A 25,323-nucleotide genomic window follows, 5' to 3' on the forward strand; every position below is an offset into this window, starting at 1 on the left:
TTTGCTGGTTGGCACGCTTTGAAAAACGATCCAGTCTGTTCTTTATGTATGAACAATTCCTTTTATTTTTTTACCCATTAATGATTAATGATAAAAATAAAAACAACAACTTTCCCAATAACAACAACAACAACAATAATAATAATAACAACAAAAATTATACAAAAGAATAATAATAAAATAATTTGTTGGGCGTCAGTAAGACAACAACCCCAACAGACCGCTATTCAATTATGTAATTCCATATTGTCTTCTGTTTCTTGATCGTCATCATCATCATCGTCATCATCATCATCATCATCGTCATCATCATCATCATCATCGTCATCATCATCATCATCATCGTCATCGTAATCGTCGTTGTCATCATCATCATCATCGTCGTATTATCCTCTGCATTGTCGTAACCATCATCGTCGAATCATCATCATATTTTACTTTGCCATGTAAAGATGAATGAATGAATGAATGAATGAATAAATAAATAAATGAATGAATGAATGAATGAATGAATGAATGAATGAATGAATGAATGAGTGAATAAATAAATGAATGAATGAATGAATGAATGAATGAATGAATGAATGAATGAATGAATGAGTGAGTGAATGAGTGAGTGAATGAATGAATGAATGATTTATTTATTAATTAATTATGAATGAATGGTTGATTGATTGATTAATTAATTAATTGATTGATTAGTTAAATATTATTCTAATTTCTTAAAATTACTTAAAAATATTCGCAAGAAACAAATGAATATGCCTGATGTACTTGTTTCCAAATCGTGAGAGATGATCATAAAAATGAGGTGAAATTTTAGGCGATATATTGCTGCCCGGTGTACGATTCGCTGAATTCTTTGCCTTGTTGTGGTGTGTGTGATAATGTGTGTGTGTGTGTGTGAATGTGTGAATGTGTGTGTGTGTTTGTGCGAGAGTGTCTGTGTTTGTGCGTGTGTGTGTGTGTTGTCATGGTTTGTGAAATTACCATTCAAGCCTTGAAAGAGAAATATGAAACAGGAGAACATTGAAGATGATGGAGAAGTTGAATACAATCTCTTTTTATCCAGCTTTGTCATTTGTCTATTTTTATATGCGTGGGTAACTTTTCGTTCAATTTGCTGGCTCAGAAATAATTCTCATCTTTTTTATGAGCCAAAACATGATGAAAATGCAGAACGAAAGTTTAAAAAAATTTCTTATCAGGCTTAAAATAGACGCTAATAAATTTTGAAAAAATTGTCAAAACTTTTCAATAGCATAAAAAAACATGGCCAAACATTCAAAAAAAATGTCTTGGACGTTATCAAAAACAAAAACAACAAATCCACCACCACCAACAACAACACCAAAAAACAACAACAGAAACACTGAAAACAACAACAACACAATCACCAAGCAATGCATCCAACCAAAATGTTTTCAGAGCTACAACCTGGGCCAACACATTGCATAGAATCCTAGTATCTCTTTCAACAAAAGTTACTTCCCTAACGGAACTGCAAACTGTTAGTTTTTGTCTGCTTATGTTTTTTGTATGTTTCCGTCTGTTTGTATGCTTTTGTATGTTTTTATTTGTAGCTGTTTTTGTGTTTGTATGCCGTTTTTATTCAATTTTTCGATAATTTTTTCACAAGGAGTACCTTTTGGTTCCATCGAAAATTGTTAAAGTAGATGGTTTGAAACTTGTGGAGAAATTTAAAGGACTGCTCGAGGCGTTGTTCTTGAAGAAATCTGTAGCACTACAAGTTAGTCTATGTTGTTTGTTGTGTTGTTTGCTGTTGGTGTTGTGTTGCTGTGATTTGTGTTGTTGTTGTTTTGCTGTTGTTGTTGTGTTTGTTGTGTTGTTGCTGTTGAAAGAGCTCGTTGAATAAGATTATAAAATGATAACTTTTGTAAAGAGTTGAAGCTAACGATTGCGGTAAAAGAAATGATGATATAAATTAATACAAATGAGAATTAGTTATTATGATTAATGATGATAATGAAGAACATGACGACGACGATGATAATAACGATGTTAATAATGAAAAATGTGATGACGATGATGATAATTCCAATGGTGATGATGATGGCCACGCCATAGACGATGGTAACGACGATGACGATCAAGATGAATCGAACATGATAAAAGACATTTGCGTGATAAATGGTTATATATTTTTTGTTTTTTTTTACAGAAATGATGACGATGATGATGACGATGATGACGACGATGATGATGTTGATGACGATGGTGATAACAGTGATGATATAGATGGTGATGATGGTGGATGGTGATAAGAACAAAAACATTGTTGTCAAAATAAAGACCATAAATAACACGAACAAAAGATGCGTCTGATTTTAATCATATCCAGAAAAATGAAACTAATACATACGAACATTACAACATTACAACACTACAGCATTACAATTTTACAACACTATAACATTACAACTTTACAACGCTACAACTTTACAGCATTACAACACTACAACTTTACAACATTACAGCACTACAACTTTAACTATGACGATGGTAATAAAGATAATGATAGCACGGCAATAGTGAATAAAACGGATAGTGTTAAAGATGATGATAATAAAATGAAGACGATGACAAACGATAGTGATGATAATAGTAATGACGCTGATGACGTTGATTATGACGGCAATGATGGTAATGATGATGATGATGATGATGACGACGATCCATAGAAAAAATACTTTTTCATATTTTATTACTTCCGGTGGCCATTTTGCTAACAATGTTTTCTTCCTGTTATGTTATTGGAGGAATACAGTTTAAAAAAAATCGATCATTTATTTTATGATGTTAACAACAAATTCTCATTTCATATTTGTTGAAAATTTTTTTGTAGAAATCCTATATTCCACAACTAATAGTCCTTGAAAACCATTTTATTTTTTGCCAAAACTTGAGTTTTTCAAAAAAATTTTACAATTTTTTTATTTTTATCTTCCATTTTGTCATTTTATTCAACGTTAAAGCGTGGCTAAATCAGTAAGGGCGTTTTAATATAAAACCTGAAAAACTACCGACCGTACATCAATGGATAATTATTCGGCGCTTGGTCTTTTATCATATTTGCTTTATTTGAATTAATGTTAATAATTTGTTTTTTGTTTTTTAATGTAATTTATCTTTTCAATGAAGGATTTTTATTGTTTTTATTGTTTTATTATTAATTATTATTATTATTGTTGTTTTTGTTATTCTTAACATTAACATATCTTGAATGAGTAGAATAATTTTTGTATAGTTATATTAATGATGGGTTCATTCATTTGGGCGATTAAAGTTTCAAGCGCCTGAGAATTTCGTCAATTCATCATTATTATCCATCTGGTCGTTCGTTCCTTCATTCATTCGTTCATTCATTCATTTATTCATTCATTCAATCACTCAACCATTCGTTTGTTCGTTGGTTCTTTTGTTCGTTTGTTTGCTTGTTTGATTGTTCGTTCACTCATTCATCCATCCTACAACAAATTCATCCATCAATCGTTCGGTGAATTACCTCAATCAATCCATCATTTTAATTTCGCCAGTTATTTTTCCACAAACACCCATTATATGCATTACTTTAATAGCAATCTGGCTATTTATTTATTTTTTATCTGTTCATCTTCACAATAAATTTTAATTTATCAATTTATTCATTCATTTATTTATCCTTTTCTCTCCACTCATCCACGCATCCACGCATCCAACTATTCATCCATCCATCCATCCATCCATCCATCCATCCATCCATCCATCCATCCATCCATCCATCCATCCATCCATCCATCCATCCATCCATCCATCCATCCATCCATCCATCCATCCATCCATCCATCCATCCATCCATTCATCCATGCACCAATCCCACTAAACACATTAGCGAGTTAATGGGAAAGTTGTTTCCCATCACGCACCACCAACCTCACCACCATGTTTCCATATTTATGTGCACGTGTTCGTGTGTTCGTGTGCGCGCGCGCGTGTGTACATGTGTGTGTGTGTGCGTGTGTGCGTGCGTGTGTGCGTGCGTGTGTAAGATGATAAGAATAATGATGATGTCCATTATAGTTGTGAAACTAATCATAATAATCAAATAATGATGATAAAATATTATCATGTTAGCAGGGTTTATGATTACGTTATAAGATCTATCTTCAAATTGATTTAACTAAAATTTCACATATTCTTAAAAAATGAAGAGTATTTAAAAAATGATATAAAATTTTATTTTAAGGAGTGAAATAAAATATCATCAAATTTCTGCGGCTGAAATAGCTGTTGAAATAATTTTATTTGTGGAATGATGGATAGTTTTTTTTATGAAGGTATGGATTTTACGTGGAAAAATTGAAACTTTGCTAAAGTTGGCTCTTTTTAGATAGAACAAAAATTGAAGTTTTGCCTTTCAAGATGATATTTTGAAAAAGTTAAAAATTCACATACCATCACATAAAAACACATATACACAAACACACACATACACGCGCAAAACGTAGAAAGCATATACGTACATAGACATCTACAAACACACACATACGTTTTAAAATATACAAAAACACATACACGTACACACACACACTTACAATAATCTAATTGTATTTTGATGTGCAGCTAACATAATTCCATTATATCTCTGTTTTCATTTTTGTTCGTTTTTTTCTTCTCATTCTGCCTATTTCTTATTTTGCTTATATTAAAACGCAAACAACACAATACGTTGAATATTTATAAATATTTTAACACTGTGTTATTTTTGTTTCTATTATATATTTTGTTTGTTCAAACACAAACACACACACACACGGTACACACACATACACACACACATACCCACACACAAACACACGCACACACATATATTTGTTTATATTTTTTATATGTTTTACGTGGATGTAATAAATCAGATAGATAAACATTGCTAAAAATAAAATTTTTTTCAAACATTTTGTTTAAAAAATAAAAAATTCATCGACATAAAAAACAAACATAATACATATAGTTTGGTCCATTTTTCAAATGTTTTCTAAAGTATGCATGTATGTCTAATGAATGCTGTAAAAAATTTTTTTTTTGGAACTACACAAAACATACAGGCAGTTTGATACAAATATAATCCAAACAACAAATTATAATAGTACTACATACATTTCACTCAACTCAGTATGTTCATGAATTTAAATGAACGGTTGTCTTTGAAAATGAAACATCCATTTGGGTGATATAATTTCCTGTGGAATTAATCAAAATTTTATGTGATAGTTCAAAGTAGAAGAGAAATGAAACGCATGAAACACGCTCACGCACACGCATTTACACACACACACAACACACACACACTCATTCACACACTAACACACTCATTCACACACACAAACACGTCTTCACACGCACACACTCATAAATAACCAAATTATAATGCGTGTGCGTGAGTCTATTGATATATAATTACATTGGAATGTTTCATAGTCTTCTGGAGCGTATGTTCTGCGGTTGGCTTTAGTTATTATGTGTGTGTGTGTGTGTGTGTGTGTGTGTGTGTGAGTGTGTGTGTGTACGTATGTGAGTGTGGGTGAATGTGTATTAGTGTGTGAGTGTGTGCGTGTTAATCATTATGACGTCATTTTAATTTGACAATCCTTTCGGCTGGTTCTCTTTAGAACGTCGAGATAATTATTTCGTTAAAAAGTGCAAAAAGTACTAAAATCTGATGTGATTTTATTTTATTTTTATTTTAACACAAAATTTTATTTTTTTTTTATCTCGGAAAATTTTCTCATAACTTTATGAAAAAGTATTTTTCTATGTGACGCCCGCCCATATTGTTGAATTAATTGCATCGTCGTAAAAGGTGAAAGTTGAATGACAAAAGTTTATTTTCATTTAAAAGAATAATGATGATGATGTTTATGACAAAAGGCAACTAAATAAATCAAAATAGAATGAGTTTTGTTAATTATAAATGCATTTATTTATTCGTTAGTTATTAACCAACAATTAGCTACCTTTATAATTTATTGAGTTATTAAAGAAGTGATTTTGTGATACAAATACAAAAGCAGTGGTTATAAATAGTGCTAAAAATCAGTTAAATTTGGTTTAAAATAAAAAGTACGGTACAGTATCACATGTGGATAGCACATCAGACATCAGAACAACCTTAGCTTTCATCTCGCACACAGAAGTATCATTTATAATAAAAAATTACCACACCAAAAACAAATGGGTAGAAGTGTTTTTTCTTGGTTTTATACAAAAAAAAATATTGAAAAAATTGATAACTCACTGTCTGAGATGTTTTTGAGTTTTAAACTCCTGCAAGAGAGGCTAGCATGTGGCTGCATTCATTTGTAAAGTAATGTGAACGAAACTTTCAAGGTCGAAATATAATTAGAGAATGCACTGAGATGAATATGTGCGTATGTACCTACCTGCATATGAAGAATTTTTTTCTGATTTTTTACACCTGTCCGCGATTTTTCTAATCAGGAGAGGTAATTTTAAAATGTATAACTTTTCATCACAACGAGTATCGATACCTATTTCGATATCTGTATGGATACCGGTATCGATACCTGTATGGACATCTTTTTCGATACCTGTTTTGATACCTGTTTCGATACCTGTATTAAAACCTGTATCGATACTTGTTTTGATACCTGTTTCGATACGTACAGCCATTACACCGGTTATATTTGGAATTTGGTATTTTAAGGTATAAATGTGTATAGATGTATTTTTGGCTTTTTTGTTGGATCATTCATTCACATGTTTGTTTAGTTGTTCATTTGCATATTTTTATTTAATTCATTCACTCACTCATTTATTCGTTCATTCACTTACTCATTCACGCATTCATTCACGCATTCATTCAATCAATCATTCATTCATTGCATTCTTTCGTTCAGTGGTTCTTATGCACAACACTACAATAGTAATTTATTATTCTTATTAATATTTTATTATACAATATATTATTAATTAAATTAATTATAAAATTCCAAATGTATTTGAATAATAATTACGAATCAGATATAATATTTATTATACTTTCCATATATATTTTTTTCTACAGAGGTTGCTGATAGCAGCAGAAACTGCGTATGCCAATTATGAAGCTAATAAGGAGGTGAAGGTTGGTTAGTTAGTGATGAGGATTTTGTTTTCACAATCTAATTCCATTCCAATCATCATCATCATCATCACTAATCATCGTCATCGTCATCATCATCATCATCATCATCATCATCATCATCATCATCATCGTCGTCATCGTCGTATTAATCATTGCAAATATCACCACCAATATAAGCTTTCATCAGAATTATCTTCAGTAAAACAGATACGCTAAATATTCTTCTTTATTTTGATATCTTGATAGTTTTATTATTCATATTTACCATTCAAACGCTTCATCACCATCCTCATCATCGCCGTCGTCATCATCATCATCACATCATCACCATAGTCATCATCATCGCCGTCGTCATCATCATCATCACATCATCACCATAGTCATCATCATCGTTGTCGTCGTCGTCGTCATCATCATCATCAGCATCAGCTATCAGATTGATATTCTCTTAGGAAATTAAGAATGTTCTTCGGACCAACCGGAATTTAATTATTATTATTCTCGTTATTTATTCCCATCATCATCATAATCACTATCGCCACAATTATCATCACCGTCATCACCATCATTCTCATTAAAATTATTATTACATTTAATATTTTTGGTTGCATTTTTCGTTTGAATGTTATATAAACCAGCCAATCAATCAATTAGTCAATCAATCAGTCAGTCGGTCGGTCAATCAATCAAACAATCAGTCAATCGATCAACCAATCAATCAATTAATCACATGCTACGCAGAATTTAAATTAATTAACTCAGATTAAACTCCAAAAAAAACTCAATCATTTAATCATTTCAGAAAAACAAACACACACACACACACACATGCGCATGCATACACACAGAAAAACATACAAACACATGGACATACAAACGAACAACCACAAAAAAATTTTATCAAAAAATACCGAATCAAACGAATATTGACTTTTAGACATCAGAATACAAGCAAAATGTATTATTGCATACACAACATACAATATAAAAATTTAAATATATACATTTTACATATATACATTTAAATACGTTTTGGTTTTATTTATGTTATACATTGTAAATAAATAAATTAATTAACGAGTATATATTATGTGTGTAAAAGTGCATTCAGATAAGAAGTTTAGTAAGTAGACAAATTGACACTGCAACACACTTGTAATAATAACTCTGGTCGTAAAGCAAAAACAAGCCACATAAATAAATAATAAATATTAATACGGTGGTAACCAGTTTAATGAGAGAAAGAGAGAGAGAGAGAGAAAAGAGTGGGTGATAACAAAAGGAAGAGATGAGTCAGAGAAAGAAAGTGAGAAAAAAAGAGAGAGTTATAAGAAGAAAAAAAGAATGAATTATAAAAAGAAGATAAAAAATTAAAAAATGGAAAGAGAGAAGTTAAAAAGCAAGTATGCACTATGCTTCGTCCAGCCATCCGAATGTTATTAGTCTGACACTAACTTTCTTCTCTTTCTTCTCTCTTTTCTTAAGTTTCTCTCTCTCTTTCTCTCTCTCTCTTTCTCTCTCTCTCTTTTTCTCTCTCTTTCTTTCTCTCTTTCTTTCTCTCTTTCTTTCTTTCTTGTGTTTTACGACGGTGCGCCATTTTGTGAAAATAAATGTGCCGGAGGGCTGAAGAAAGTAACAAATTGAAAAACAAAATAAGGATAAAAATAAGTGAGAAAAATAAAAAGAGAGAGAGGAGAGAGATAAAGAGAGAATAGAAAAAAGAGAGGGAGGGAAAGGAAAAAAAAAGAATTTTGCATTGCTACAATTTTATTTTGGTAAGAATATTAGCACAATTTTTCAAATAATTACGCATAATATTTTTATTATTTTTATTCTGTTATCAGAACTCTTATGATCATTATCTATTTGATCACACTCATTTTCATCATAATCAACATCTTCGCTATACTGACTATGATCATCAGCACCACCATCTCGGTCATCAGCCTACTGATTCGTAGTGAATTTCATTTATAATATTTATAACTTAGAATAATATAATGAATTTTATTTTACAAATTTAATTATAATCTAAATAAATTTTCTAATTATTTTTCAAAATAGAAAATTAAATAAAATGTTGAAAATTTGAAATTCTTCTTCTGCTACCATGACTCGTTCGCACTTGACTGTTTCTCTGCTGAATTATTGATAACCAAGCCACCATCTTTCGTGGAATGATGATGATGATAATGACGACGACGTTGATGATGATGATGAGGATGACGATGATGAAAATGATGATAATGATAAATCGGGGGTAACAATGGTTATGATTACGGTGACAACGATGATGATGATGATAATGATGAATGTTGCGGAGATGATAATGATAATGACGATGATGATAATTGTGGTTGTAATGGTGATGATTATGTTGATAATGATGATAATGATGATGATGAATGCTGTGATGATATCAGTTCTATAGTCAGAATGATCACGTTTTATACATATAACATTCCAAAACAATATTGATCAGCCTGGGATAATCCCTCTTTTTTTAAATTTTCAAATTAACTCCAATAAATAAATACTAAAATATTTGAAAACTGAAACTTAAAATGTTTAAAAATTAAATTATTTTTAGATGAGCTATCCAAAGGCCAAAAATTTAAGCGTCGAATTTCAGCTTGAAGACGCCAGGCACACAGCATTCAAACAGTTCGTCAACTACCAAAACAGTACCGTGCATGTTCCCACAAACGTCTTCGATGAATGTTAGTATCCCTTTATCTTGCTACTCTTGCACTTGTCTTGTGAAATTTACTCCATTTATACATATTTTTTTATAAGTTTTTCGAAATGATTTCGATCATCTGTGATTAGTTACATTAGTAACATAGTAAAACTTCATGTCTGTTTATTCATATAAACAATTTTTTATCGGTCGGTTTAGTAATCTTGCAAGGCATGATTATTGTTTTGTTGCTATTGATGTTTTTGTCATGTGGTTAATGTTTTTTGATGTAATTTTTGATGTATTCTTTGATGCTTCTAACGCTAGCAATTGTTGATCGCTGAAATTTGAAATAATTTGCAGAAATTGTGATGTGATTTCTCTTTAGATTTAATTCTTGGTAGCAAGTGTGGGGATTTTATTTAAATTTTTATTTGTTTTTCTTGTTGCGCCAATTATTATTATAATTTTATTATGATTTTTATTATTTTTGTTATTAATATTAAATTTGTTGAAGCCGAAAGCGGTCAAGTATTGAAGGAATTGTTTTAGTGTTGGTTTGCATGTCGGGAAATCCTTTGTGCTGTGAGTTGTTTTATATGCTGTTGAAGGTGTGTGTATGTGAGTGTTGTTGGGATATGTTTTGGTGTTTTTATAAACGTTTTGTGTTGATGCAACGTTGTTGATGTTGTTGTATTGATGATGTTGTTGTTGTTGTTGTTGTTGATGTATTGTATTATATTGTAATACGTTGTATTGCATTTGATCTATTTCATTTATTTTGCCTTGCAGTGTTGTTCATAACTTTTGTCGGCGTTTTACTTTTGTTCAATCTTTCACTCAACTTTCTCGCCTTGTTTTTTGATGATTTGCAGTTGCTGGCTGATTTTTGTAGTTTCAAATGTCAAAGCCAATTTGTTGAGGTTTTTTTCTGCTTCAGTTTGTTTTTCTAACTTTTTAAAGTCTGTTGTGTCAGCAATAATTGATAGATGGCGAGAAAAATTGTGCTGCATCGAGTTTTCTAAGAAAAGTTGTAAAGAATCGATTAAAAATAAAATGTTTAAGCTTACATTAAAAAAACATTGTGACAATGATGGTAATGTTTTTAAAAAAATTCAAAGCTGGATCTGTTTTCTCAAAATTTAATTTTCTATTGTAAAATTTTATTTATTAATTATATTAAAAAGTTAAAAACATAATTTCTTAATTTTTTATTTAAATAAAAAAAAATTTTCCGTTATGTTTTTTTTTTGAAGAACTAAAAATCCAAAAAAGTATGATACGATGATGTTTGTATGAGATGCTTCAGTTGGTCAGTCAATCAGCTGGTCAGTCAGCTGGTTGGTTCTTACGTCCCCATAAACATATCAAAGTGTTATGTCCGGTTGTTCTGGTTGGTGTGATGGCTTGCATAATTTGCATCACGTTTAACACTTTCGTATGCATGTTTTGTATCTGTATGTTTGTATCCGTATGTTTGTATTTGTATGTTTGTATCTTTGAGTTTTTATCTGTGTTTTGCCGTATGCTTGTATCTGTGTGTTTGTATCCGTATGCTTGTATATGTAAGTTTGTATCTGTGTGTTTCTGTGTGATATTTAGTCAGACACACACACTCACACACACATGTACACACTGATATATAACAGCATATCCACACACAATTTGTATTCACACACGAACATACAGAAATGTAGACCCACAAACAATGAGCATCATTTACAATCTTCTTTTCAGCCAGAAACTCCCTGGTCATATCTTGTTTTAAATCCTACTGTCGCACGCAACATGTACTCGTTGTGAACGCTCGCACATACCACACACCACACATACACCACACACACACACACACACACACACACACACACACATATATATCTGAGATGAAGTTCAATTATAAAAGATGCACACATATAAGTGCACGTACGTATGTACGTACCTACCAAGTACACATGCACCTGAATACAAAAGTATTTAAAGGGATATGTACAATATATATAGCCGAGATATTTTTTCCTACAACAAAAATGACATGATGAAGTGAGTGATTTAAAAAGATAAATGAATGAAAAGACAATCTACATTTCTATTACAACACGTCTGTGCGTACAATAGTCGTTACATCTAACTATCTGTAACCTTTTACCGGTCAGGCTATTTTTGCGTTCATGATGCTATTATGAAAATGACGAAGAATTGATTTCGATGATAACAAAATTGGTGACGTCATTATCAAGAGTAACAACAACAACGACAACGAAAACATCCATTTCAATAACTTTAAAAACTAGACGGCGTCATTAGTTTGCACACTAAAAAGCACTACAATGCAGACAAGAGGTATGACGTATCGACTGTTGAGTCGAGTTAATTTTATCATCTTTGTCTTCTCATAAACATTGCCAAAGTCTAGCTATTAAATTTGGTACTGTGGTTGTGTGAATATACAACTGTATCAAACACATAACCACACTCACACGTACACACACACACGCAGACACACGCAAACACTGCTGTGTTAATTAGGGTGTATTAAGATTTATTAAAAGTGGGTATAAGGTACGCACACATACACACACACACACATACATACGCACACACACACGCACAAACAAACATACACACACACGCTTTGGTATTTTATTGAAATGGATATGGTATTTATGTACGAATACAAAATTTTAAGGTAGCTAGGTATGAGCATTAAGATGCAAACTAGGCTTGAGTTTTAATCCTTCTTGAATGTGTAGTTAAGGAATGACAATCACCACACAAAGACATCAAGTGAAAATTTTTCGCATAATTCGGGGTTTTGGCTTATCCTAGTTCGATTAGTTTTATAATTATTTTTATCTTTATTAGGATTTTTATGGCTTTTTTAAATTTTTTTATGGTTCATTTCATATTTTTGTTTTTCTTTTGTTTTTGTTATAATTTTCCATTAAAAACTTAATGAAATTTATTTGATTGTTCTAAGTAAGAATAATTATTACTGTGTATTATTTTTTTCTTCAACTCTTACTTGTTATTTAAAATATTCAAAGAAAGTGAACCATAAATTTTTCATCGTAGAAGAAATTGATAATGACTCCTTTGTTGAACGAAAGTAATTAGATAAATTTTTAAGATGGAAACAATGTACGATCATGCCACTCAATTCTTCAGTACAATAAATTCTGCAAAAATTTATATATAACATATGTCCGTGTTTGTTTCGGTGTGTGCCTGTGTGTGTATGTGTGTGAGAGTATGTGTGTGGGTTAGGGTTAGTGGATGTGTGTGTGTGTATGTGTGAGTGTAAATGTGTGTGTACAGTGTACAAATGATCGTGTGTTTCAAATCAAAATCAAATCACTTTTATTCAATCAAACAAAACAAAAGCATGAATGATTCGGAGACCAAAAAAAGAAAATTAATTCTTGTGGGCTCGGCCACCGTGCAGCTCAAAATTGCTTCTCAATGATAAAATAAAATTGTCAATAGGAGAAAATGTATCAATGTTAATGAAATATGTACACACTTATATACATATATATACATATACATTATTATCCTTGAAAAACAGAACTTTTCGGAATTAAAAAATTTTTCAGTTTATTTTTAAAAAGATGCAAAGTGTTACAATCTTTAATTTCTTGTGGAATCGTCTGTGAGCATATGTTTGTGAGCATATATGTTTGTACGCACTGATGAATATATGTATTGGGAGATGTAACATAAATTTTTTGACGATGAGGTCAGATTGGCTAGCTAGAAGATCTAGAAGTTGATTTCTGTGGCTAGCGGTGATTTTCCAAATTCTCATTTTTTCTAGTTTGCTGTTGGGATGTGTGTTGTTGTTTGTTAGTGTCATTGTTGTTTTGTTGCTGTTTGCGTTGTTGATGTCTTGTTAGTGTGTTGTTGATGTTTTAGTGTGTGTCGTTGTTTTTAGTGTTTTGGTATTGATGTTTTTTACTGCTTATTATCACTGCTGCTGATACGGTAACAAGAGCTGATGAATGGCAAGGTCGCAAGAACTGCCGTAGGTTGTAAATTTTATTTTATTTTTTTCTCTTTAGGAGTTTTATTACTATTAGTAAATTTTTTCGTTCGAGTAGGGTATATTATATTCTCATTGTTTGTTCTTTGGAAACGTAAGTGTTTATATTTGGGTTTTAAATTGCTCTGCTATTATTTACTAAAAAAATTCTAATTAAAACTTTGCGTTATATTCAGATTTGTTTGGTTTAAAAATTACAATTTTTTTTTTAAATTCACTGTTACCTGTTCAAAGGAATGTCAGACGTCGGTGCAGCCGCTGTCGGAAACCAATGACAACTTAGTGCAGTTGTTAACATTTTTCATTTTTGTTCATACTATGTCTGATGTTGTTCACTGTTTACGTTGTTTATGCTGGTTTGTCGGTTATGTTTGCGTTGTTGTTGTTGTTGCTGGTTTTATGCTTACGTCTATGTTGTTTAATTAGTTGTTGTTTATGATTGTGTTGTTTGTGTAAGCATTTATATGCTTAATTTTGTTGTTTTGCAATCTTGGATAGATAATTTTACACATTTTTATCGTTACTAGTTCATACTTTTTACTCTCCAGTATGGCTGTATCATTAAAAGTTTTTAGTGCTAACATATTTTATATTTATGCTACTTTGAAAAAAAAATTGGTAGCTGGGATGTTTTTTTTACAGTCAAGCAGGTGTCTTTGATGCTTCTTAAAAAATAACTTCTAGAATATTGACCAAAAAAAAAACTGAATAACAAAATATAAAAAAAACCAGTAATTAATATGAATAATAGTTATAATAAGTATAATAGTGTATACAATAATCCCAGCAACAACAAAATTATTGAAAACAAAATACGTGTCTGAAGCAACATTAGGATAAATATTTTTTACAAAAATTTCTGCCGTAAGTACATATGTATATAACTAACATAAGAAACCTTTCCGTATCTACCTACGATCATGTATGTTTATGTATAATTTTTATATACTTATGTATGTATGTTTATGTTTGTGTATGGTTTTGTGTTGTACTGTACATTCATAGATAACAACGACAATTGTTACTTATCTAAAAAACGTTTTTTTTGATTTAGTTAATAACGAGCAACATTATTCAGCTAATAAACAAATTTGACGTTCAAAAAGTTATTTTCATTTTGCAAAATAAAAAACATCCAGCATCTGAAAAAATGGATGAGAAAAAACCTGGCAAAAAGAACATGCACTTATCATCATTTTAACGCGTCAGCTATAATTTATCAAATAGAAAATTTTTTGGAGGATAACCCAAACTAGAAAAAACAATTTTTCAGAAAATAACATTACTTTTGTTATATATTTTATATATTTTTTCAAAAAAATTACACTTTTTTAAGATTTTTTAAAGATAAGATTGTCGGTATGACAATGCATCATGCATGTATTGTGTATCATATTTATAAGTGTTATTGTGGAAAACAAATTGAATGGCTTATATTGAAAAACTGGTGAAAATTTAGTTCTATCTTATACATTCATCTCATACATAGTTCATTGAAATGAGATTTTTAATCGAAAATTTTCATCAAAAAGTGGTAAAAATTAAAAATAAAATTATTTGATATGACCTCGAAACTTTAGAACTAACAATGTTTAAAGATTGATTTTTTTTAACGAACTAATTATGATAAATTTTATTGAAAGAATCATCAAATCTCATGAATAACATTATTAACACACTGTATCAGGTTGTAATATAATGATGTGCATTTGTTTTTGCCTTGGATATTTCAATTTTTCTTCTTTTTCTTCTTCTTGCTCTTGACTTTTCTTCTGATTTTGATACAGTTGATCATACTGTTCTCTTGAGGCTGCTAGATCATTCTTTTAATATTACCGATTTTTGTCTATCTTGGTTTTTTCTTATCATTCTCATCATTCTAATCGTTTTTCATCTGTTGTTCTCAATAATGGTACATCTAACTCCCCTACTCTTACTTTTGAAGTACCTCAGGGTTCTATCTTTGGCCCTCTTCTATTTATACTCTATACCTCTGAACTACCTCGTATTATTAATAACTTTTCTTTCTCTAGTCAACTATATGCTGATGATTTATATATTTATACTTTTTTTCCTCCATCTAATCACAATAGTGTTCATCACATCATCTATCTCTATGTCTTTCTTCAATTATCGCTTGGTCCTGACTCTATGTGCCCTAAACTTAATCCTTCTAAATTTGAATTAATTTGTTTTAATAAATCTAAACACTCTATTACTACTCCTTCTATTATTTATCTTTCCTGATACTAAAACTCTTGATGTTTTTCACAAGTTTCGTAGCCTAGGCTTTATCTTTGATTCAAGCATGTTTCTTTTGTCTCAGATTAATAGTGTTGCTGAAAATTCTTATTTCATCTACGTAGAATAGAAAAACTTTTGCCTCTTTTTGACGATCCTATTCTTTTCCTACTTGTTACTTTGTTAGTCTTATCTAGGATTGATTATTGTAACTCGCTCTACTATGGTCTTCCTGATTCTATACTCTATCCTTTAAGTAAAGCTTTTAACTCTGCTGCTCGTCTAGTTGCTCGTGCCCCTTTCTTTTCTCATATATCTCCATATCTTGTTCTCTTGCACTGGTTACCTATAAAATGCAGAATAATTTTTAAAATTTGCGCATTTATGTATAAGTCTTAATCTAAATTATTTCCTAAGTACTTATAAGATATACTAATTGAACCTACGATCGTCTTCTTGTTCTCACTTCTTCTTAACTCGTGCTAAGCACACTCTATTGCCAAATCTGCTTTTGATTTTCCTTTCTTTTTTTTAAATAATTTTATTTACTAAATCGATAAAATGACTTGTGAAAATAGTAAAATAGTCAGTCGTATAACTTTTGCATTAGTTCGTTCAGATCAATCGATCATTTTTTTTCAATTTTTTTTGCTGAAAAAATTGACAAGTCAACATAACCATCAATCACTCATTTGCTTATCTACTGCACATATATTCATTCACTCGTTTATTTATTCATTCACTCATTTATTCATTCACCCATTTATTCAGTCATTCACTCATTCATTTATTCACTCATTTATTTTTTCATTTACTATTTCATTCCTTCACACCTTCATTCATTCATTCACTCCATTAATTTTATTCAACCATATGTACATACATGCATTTATTGATGATTATGACAAAATTGTTAGCAACCGAACCTATCATACGTTGGAAACAAATTTACCGAGACATTCAACCATCTATCAATTAATGGACATATGAATCAATCAAAAAGTTACAATCGGTAGGAGTGTCTGTCTACAATGTTTTGCGCTGTTGTTCTTGCGCGGTGTCCTAGTTCCAATACCAAATCAGTCTAGAAATAAAATATATTTTGAGATTTGTGTGTATGATAACGATGTATTTGCACGTACACATGAAATTACGCTGTGTGGCGCGGCGCGGTGTGGCGTGGTTGGCGCAGTCTTTGTAGCACAGCAAATTCAATTGTAACGAAGTAATTAAGAAGTTGTCGGGAAAGGTTTACGATTTTTCCGATCGTACAGCGAAGAACAATGAAAATTTTCATTCAAGCTGCTAAATTGAATTGTTCGTTGTTCAGTTTTGCAAATTAGGCTCTTTCCCCGCGAGCGATTAAATATTAATTGAATCGTCATTCTGTAGTAGGGAAGAATGGATTCTGCACTATCAGCTTACCTGACGATTCACTCACTCTTATTTTCTTGATTCTTTGGAGTCATCACAATCATCATTTCCATCATAATCATCATCATCATAATCATCATCACTACATCATCATTATTATCATCATCATCCTCACCAGCTTCTTCCATTATTAGCGGGGCAACTTGGACCTCCGAATTGGATGGAACGTTCACGAAAAACTTTCAAGATGACCCTGACCTCTCCTGGCAGGTTTTCGCCAGTTCCGCTGGTTTCATGAGGATTTTTCCAGGTTGTGATGATGATGGACATGATGATGATGACCTGGATGATGGTGATGATGTGGATGATGATGAAAATGATGATATGGATGATGATATGGTGATGACAAACATGTGGATGACGATGTGGGCGACAACGACGATAATGGTGATGGTGACAGCAACGACGACGACGATGACGTAGTTATATTAATAACGATGACGTCACAAGGAGTTAGGTGGCCGAGCCATCAGGAGGATGACGTTGATTTGTACGACTGCCGCCTCCAACCATGGTGAGAAGCATTCATCATTTGAACTCACATAACATTTTTTCATTACGGTGATGACGATGATGACGACGACGACGATGATGATGGTGGTGGTGGTGATGAAGATGAGTATTATAAACGTGTGATGATGATTTCGACTATGACTAAGATGATTAATATTTGCAATAATCTCATTGACAATAATAAAGATGACATTAAAAAGGATGGTGAAAATATCACAACAAAAATGATGAAATTGACAGCAGCAAATTATGACAAATTAACATCGAAACGTTTCTAGAAATCTCTTGGTATCGAATCCGCTCACTGCGCCTTTCAAACTAAAATCAAACCTTGACACTCTAGCTACTTGAGCCATCAAAAATCACACACAACAAACGCAATCTCAGGTACATAAGAGCTGCAAATAGCCCGAAGAACGCGATAATTTTGATCGACAGTAGTGGCAGCATGAGAGGTCTGAGACGAGAAATCGCGAGGACAACAGTGGAAAAAATTGTGGAAACGTTTGGTGTCGATGACTTTTTCAACGTTATAAAAGTTAGACTGGTGTTGGATCGTTTAGGATTAGTTGATTTGGTTGAATCATTTGTTTGGTGTTGGTTTAATGTGATTGAAATTTTTATTTGTTTTTTCTTGATAAGCCAATGATAGGTTTTGTTAGTTAAATATTTTATAGTTTATATATTGAATACAATTTATTAAAATTTTCATTATTGTATTCAAAATTGATTATATTCTATTTTTGTTTGGTTGGTTGGTTGATTGGCAGGTTGGTTGGTTGGTTGGTTGATATAGTTGTGTGTTGTATTTTTTCTTGTCAAAATGAACTCTTTTAAAATGACATGAATGATTCAATCAAATTTTGAGTTTGATACTGTGACGGCTCTCAAAATATTCGTCATCTTCTTTAACATTTCAATAATTATAAAATATAATATTAGAATCTTAACCGTCAACATCATCGTCATCATCGTCGTCATCATCACCAGCATCATTGTCGTCATTATCATAGTCATCAATCGTCATCCTCATTTTCTATCTCATCCTTATCATCATCTTCATCACCACCACCATCATCAGTTTTCAGACACCATAAATTATTTGGTGCCATGTTATAATGGGACCTTACTGCAAGGTACTCCATCAAACAAAAAGGTTTGTAGAAGCAGCTGCATCAGCAGCAGTAGCAGTAGTAGTAGTAGTAGTAATAGTAGTAATAGTAGTAGTAGTAGTAGTTGTTTCACTCTAAATACAGTAACAGTAGTAATAGTACCAGCACTAGCAATATTATTTTAAAAAAAAGAATATTTTTTACATATTTTTTCGTATTTTTGCGCGCACACACATATACACACGCACACACAGACACACGTACACGCACATATACACACACACGCACGCACACACAAACACACACAAACTCATATCATATAAAGATCATCATAGAAAAACTAAAGACAGGCCTAACAACGCAGAACATGGCCAACTATGAAATGGCATTTAATGTGGCCTTTGAACTTCTCAATAAAGTTTGACCTTTTGACATTTTGAAAACCTGATTGAATTTTATTCAGTATTTTTGTTTTTTTTATCTGATTTTTTAATAAATTTTTACGACTCAATCTACTCTTTTGATAAGTTTTCATTTAAAAATTTGTTAAACTTTTTTCCAATTAAATTTTTTAAAATGAATATTCGCAAATTGAATTACTGCTAAACAGTTTGTTATAAAATCTCTCTGAAATAGTTTAATGAATAACGATGAACCATGATAAGATGATAAAAGTGTTGTAATTTTTCTAATTTAATGTAAAATGGTTTTAATGCTAGAAACTCATGATGATGATGATGATAAGAACGATAATAATAATATGATAATAATGATGATGCAAACGATGATAATAGACATACCATGACTACGAAGTTAATACAAAGAATGATGAAACATTTTACAGGATTATACAAACTCATCGACGTCATCAACAACGTCATCAACTTCATCATCCTCGTCATCTTCATCTTCATCGTCATCAACCTCGTCATCTTCATCGTCATCATCATCATCTTCTTCATCATCGTTTAAGACATGCAATCGAATGATAATGCTGATAACTGATGGTGCAACGGAGGCTTATGACGACATGTTCAATGCCTTTAAAGCTCGATGGCCAAATTCAAATGTATGTCTGAGTAAATGTTTGTGTGTATGTGGTTGTTTGTTTGTGTTTGTTTGTGTGTGTGTGTGGGTCTGCGTTCATGTGCGTGTGTTTGTTTGTTTGCGTGTATGTGCAGTTGTTTGTATACCAGTTTATTTGAGTGTAATAATATTAAAAATTACGAGTAAAACCTGTAAAATCATTCACCAAACAAGTGAACAACTTAGCCAAGGAAGAATAACCAACAACTAAAATAACAAAAAAACATAAAAACATTAATAAATAAAAAATCGAATGAATGAACGAGTGAAAAAGGAGAAAAAGATCGATTGAATCGATAAAGTAATATAAAAAGGTGATTCTTGAAAGGGTGATTCTTGCTAAAACAGGTACGTATCTTCACGTATCTGATCGGCCGTGAAGTCGGTGACTCGAGTAACGTGGAACACATTGCATGCACTAATAAAGGTAGGTACTATATGTATGTATGTATGTATGTATGTTTGTATGTATGTATGTATGTATGTATGTATGTATGTATGTATGTATGTATGTATGTATGTATGTATGTATGTATGTATGTATGTATGTATGTATGTATGTATGTATGTATGTATGTATGTATGTATGTATGTATGTAAATATGTATGTATGTATGTAAATATGTATGCAGAAATTATTAATAATTATATTATTATTAATTATTAATAATTCATATTATATCTAACAATATTACATCACAGGCTATTATTCTCACATATCTACGATGGCAGATATTCACGAACACATACAGGTAGGTGCTTGTACGCGGTATTCATATAAGTACGCATTTATAACAATAACAATAAAAATTATGATGATAATTGTGATGACGATGACGACAATGATGACGTTGACAATGATGATGAAGAATTCAACTGTTTTACTCCAGGAATACATACACGTCATCAGCCGGCCAATGACGTTGCACAGAGCAAGTCACGTGGTTTGGACCACGCATTACGAAAACATAATCGTTAGCTATTAGCTGTTTGTAGTTGTTGAGAAAAATGTTTGCTGTCTTTTGGCACGTTGTGTTTAAGATGATGACGACGACGACGATGGTGAGAATAGTGATGTGAGAATGATGATGATGAGGAGGAGGATTATAGCGATGATGATGATGATAGTGATGAAATAGTCGACGACGATGATGATGATGGTGATGATTGTTGTGAATGAGGTAAACATTGAAACAAATAAAAAATTTAAAAAAAGAATATTGACATGATGAAAGCAAAGAACTCACCAATCATTATTTCGAAGTTAATGATAGAAATTAAAATAAAGAAAAATGAAACAAAAAACGAACAATAAAATAATAAAAAAAAACTTATACAAATAAGGCCCCATTAAACTAGAATTTGCCGTAAAAGTGCTAAACTGGAAGCCTATCATCAAAGACGATGATAACGACGATTGTTTAGGATATGATGATGACGACGATGGTGAAAATGATGATGACGTAGACTATGATGATAAAAATGATAAGATGATGAGACTGATGATGACGCCGATTACGTAGAAAATAACGATGAGGATGGCAACAAGGGTGATAATAAATAAAGCCAACATCAAGAAAGATGGATAACGATTAAACTGGCGTTGAATTTGATTAATCATCCTTATAGTGCTCTGTTCTGTTTGGATGCTAGCTGCTGCTGCTACTGATTCTATGGAATGGTTGGATGGGAAATGTTAGAGACGAAAGATCACTCACATGATTGTGACGATGATGACGACGACGATGATGGCGATGACATCATTTTACCAATCACTATTTTAAATTTACTACTCATTTAAGTGTTTGTTTTATTTATTTATTTTTTTTTAACTTTAGTTTTGTTAAATTTTCAAAAAAAATTATTTCATTACTATATAGAACATGCAGCCTGTCATCGTCATATCAAGGCCAGTTTACGATCTGAAGAACAGTACGGTGAGTAAACTTACTAAGGTATTTACAATATTTGAGATTATGCTAATGATGATGAAGACGGTAATCATCACCATCGTCATCATCGTCGTCGTCATCATCCTCATAATCAGAATCTTCGTTCAAGTCTCTGCTTCTATTAGTGTAGTTATTTATTGAGCCACAATTATTGCCATTAGCAGCGGCGTCACCATCGTCATCATCGTCATCATTTGAAATTTCCAGTTGCATTTTGTTGAGTATTTATCATCAGATGACTTCGTTCTATGAGTATTGATTCGGCTGGTCGTAAATTATAATGGATGTTATTGTAATGTAAGCTTTCATCTTTGTTGTCCAAGAGTGAAATAAATTGAAAGAATGAAGTGAATCACAAAAGAATGAAGTGAATCACAAAAGAATGAAGTGAATCAAGTGAACTAAACGTCAATCAGATAGTAACGCTGCCTTGTTTTTGGATAAGAGCAGTGCTGTGTATGGGTATCTGTCTGTATGTATGTCTGTATGTCTGTTTGCATGTCTGTATGCATGCATGTATGTATGTGTGTATATATGTGTGTGTGTCTCTGTATGTAAGTATTTATGTAGCATTTTCACTCGCAACAACAGTTTGCTCATTCATCCGTGGTTAATGTTAATGTATTTTGGCTTGGTAGGCAAGCTTCTGTTTATCAATAGAATAAATATATATTTGGACGTTTTTGTATTTAATTGTATGTATGTGTGTATGTATGTATGTGTGTATGTATGTATGTATGTATGTATGTATGTATGTATGTATGTGTGTGTGTGAGTTTTTGTATATAAACATGCTTTTATTTGTTGTTGCTCTGCTTTGAATGTTACAACTTCTACAAAAAATGTAAACAACACAAAAGAATAAACAGTCATTTGAAATAAAATACAACAAAAACTCCAAAAAACAGAAACATTTTCAATGCTTTTAAACGAAATATCTGAATGTTTGTTCTTGCATCTATATGTTTGTGGCTACTTTTATTTTAAAAGCGCTCATGTTTGGATGATCGCTACTATTACATTTATTTGCTCTTAAAATGTGTGGTCTCTGAAAAGAATTGAACGAGTATGAAATAAAGCAATATGACGAGGGAAAATGGGAAGAAAATGTTTGCAGATTGACAAAAATAAAAAAAAAACCCAAAAAATATATAAAAGACGGTAAGCGAAATAAAAAGGTAAAATGCTGAAAAGCGTATTTTACTCCTATATAAGCCTTATGACGTCATCAAGTGCGTCAGTGCATGTTTAGATTTCAGGTTTGGGTTTGATACATATATGTTTATGTCTATCTATGACTATATTGAGTGCAATTGTTGTGTGGATGCTTGCGCGGGCGTCTGATGGTGGATAGGATGGAATAGAGGAGAAACTTTTTTGGTGGTTGCAATTTGATTCCATATTCATTCTTTGTGTGTGTGTGTGTGTGTGTGTGTGCGTGTGTGTGGTGTTTTATCTCCATTTTTTATCTCATTTTTTAACTCCAAACATTCAAAAATCAGATGATGATGAACTTGGTTGATTAAGTGTTTTGTTTACGCAACCGACGATGTTGAATGTTCATTTATTCATTCATTTGTTTGTTCGTTCATTCATTCATTCATTCATAATTTGTTTACTTACGATACAATTGTTTCGTCGTCATATGTGAAAATTTATTATGCTCTGACAAATTTGAAGCGAGTAGGCTTTTAGTGTGAGTTATTAAGTACATTTTAGTGCTACACATACGTGTCTTTGTGTGTGTGTGTACGTGTAAATGTATGCGTGTCTGTATGTGCATTTCTTTGCACGTTTACCTGTGTTTGTTTTTATGTTTTTATATGATAATAAGTAATCGTGTTCATATCCATATTAACAATATTTTCATTTAGATACATGATACATTTATAGATTTGCATGGTTAAAAATAGTAATGTTTGTGTGTGTGTGTGTTTGTATGTATGTGTGTGTGTATGTGTGTGATCATTGTATTCATGTGTGTGCACCACAGGCTGTTGCTGTATACACACGTGTAGTACGTAGGTAGGTTCGTACACCAAGGTAGAAGTTTGAAAAGGGCTTACAGATCAATCAATATAAACTTGGCTTGCTTTGTTGTTGGCCTCGCGAGGCAATCATCGTCATCGTTATCATCATTATCGTGTTTATGGTTTATATCATTATTATCATCATCACCATCTTCACCATTGTTATTAAAGACCTGACAACTCATTACCACCATAACTTACATCTACTTATTCATTATTAATTATCACCATGATTACCACCATCGTCATCATCATCGTTATGACTGACAGTACACTTTTCTGAGTGTCTTATTAGGAGAATCCATTAATTCCTTCAAAATCTTCGTCTAATTTTCCATCCAGTTCCATCACCACGACACACCTAAGCTAGTTTCATTTGACTGCATTGCATCGCTCAATTATCGCGTATTTTTAAAAACTTAATTAAAAAATATTTGTATCCACTTTTGAAAATATTTTTGGTTTTGTTAAATCAAATTTAAATTGAATAAATTATTTGTGGAAATAATAATAATAATTAATTATATAGCCAAAATTATTAATAGATGACATTTTTAATTTTAGTGTTTCAATTTTCATCCAATTTGCAGTTTCTGCGTTTGTCAGATCCTGATTTTTAAAGAATAATAATAATAAAATAAAACAATTATTTCAATCAGTATCCTTCCGATAACTTGGTTGGCGTAGTGGCAATTGACGTCGGAGTGCAAGAACTGATGGATAGGATTCCTATGAATGAGGTAGGTTTCATTTGACGGTTCGTATGTCTGTCTGTATGTCTGTTTGTTTGTTTGTTTGTCTGTTTGTTTGTTTGTTTGTTTGTTTGATTTGTTTGATTTGTTTGGTTTGTTTGTTTGGTTTGTTTGTTTGTTGTTTATTCTTTTATTTGTTCGTTTGTTTAATTATTCATTCATTATTATATAAGTTGTTTTTTAGTTTTTTTGTCTTTAAGCTGATTTTTTTCTCTAATTTTTTTTCATTCATTCATTCGTTCCTTCGTTTGTTCATTCATTTATTCATTTACTCATTCATTCATTCACTCATTCACTTGTTTGTTTGCTAGTTTGTTTTCTATAAAACACCATCAAATGT

General features: G+C 31.6%; 3 protein-coding genes across 3 annotated transcripts; all 3 read left to right on the forward strand.

Moving 5' to 3' along the window:
* Positions 1-1,272: 1,272 nt before the first annotated feature.
* HELRODRAFT_179628 (hypothetical protein) lies at positions 1,273-2,553 on the forward strand (the record flags this gene model as incomplete). Its single annotated transcript, XM_009028434.1, has 4 exons — positions 1,273-1,304; positions 1,429-1,510; positions 1,640-1,750; positions 2,467-2,553. 4 exons carry the CDS (start codon positions 1,273-1,275, stop codon positions 2,551-2,553), a joined length of 312 nt encoding a protein of 103 aa, XP_009026682.1.
* Positions 2,554-6,514: 3,961 nt separating this feature from the next.
* HELRODRAFT_179629 (hypothetical protein) lies at positions 6,515-10,250 on the forward strand (the record flags this gene model as incomplete). Its single annotated transcript, XM_009028435.1, has 4 exons — positions 6,515-6,724; positions 7,085-7,144; positions 9,735-9,864; positions 10,213-10,250. The coding sequence occupies 4 exons, from the start codon at positions 6,515-6,517 to the stop codon at positions 10,248-10,250; spliced, it is 438 nt and encodes a 145-aa protein (XP_009026683.1).
* A 7,414-nt stretch (positions 10,251-17,664) lies between these two features.
* On the forward strand, positions 17,665-18,583 carry HELRODRAFT_136198 (hypothetical protein; the record flags this gene model as incomplete). The annotated part of the gene is made up of 3 exons (XM_009028436.1): positions 17,665-17,791; positions 17,992-18,052; positions 18,439-18,583. Coding segments are annotated over 3 exons (333 nt in total), but the record flags the coding sequence as incomplete, so codon positions are not given.
* Positions 18,584-25,323: the final 6,740 nt, after the last annotated feature.

Source organism: Helobdella robusta (assembly GCF_000326865.2).
Source record: "Helobdella robusta unplaced genomic scaffold HELROscaffold_55, whole genome shotgun sequence".
Lineage (NCBI taxonomy): Eukaryota > Metazoa > Annelida > Clitellata > Rhynchobdellida > Glossiphoniidae > Helobdella > Helobdella robusta.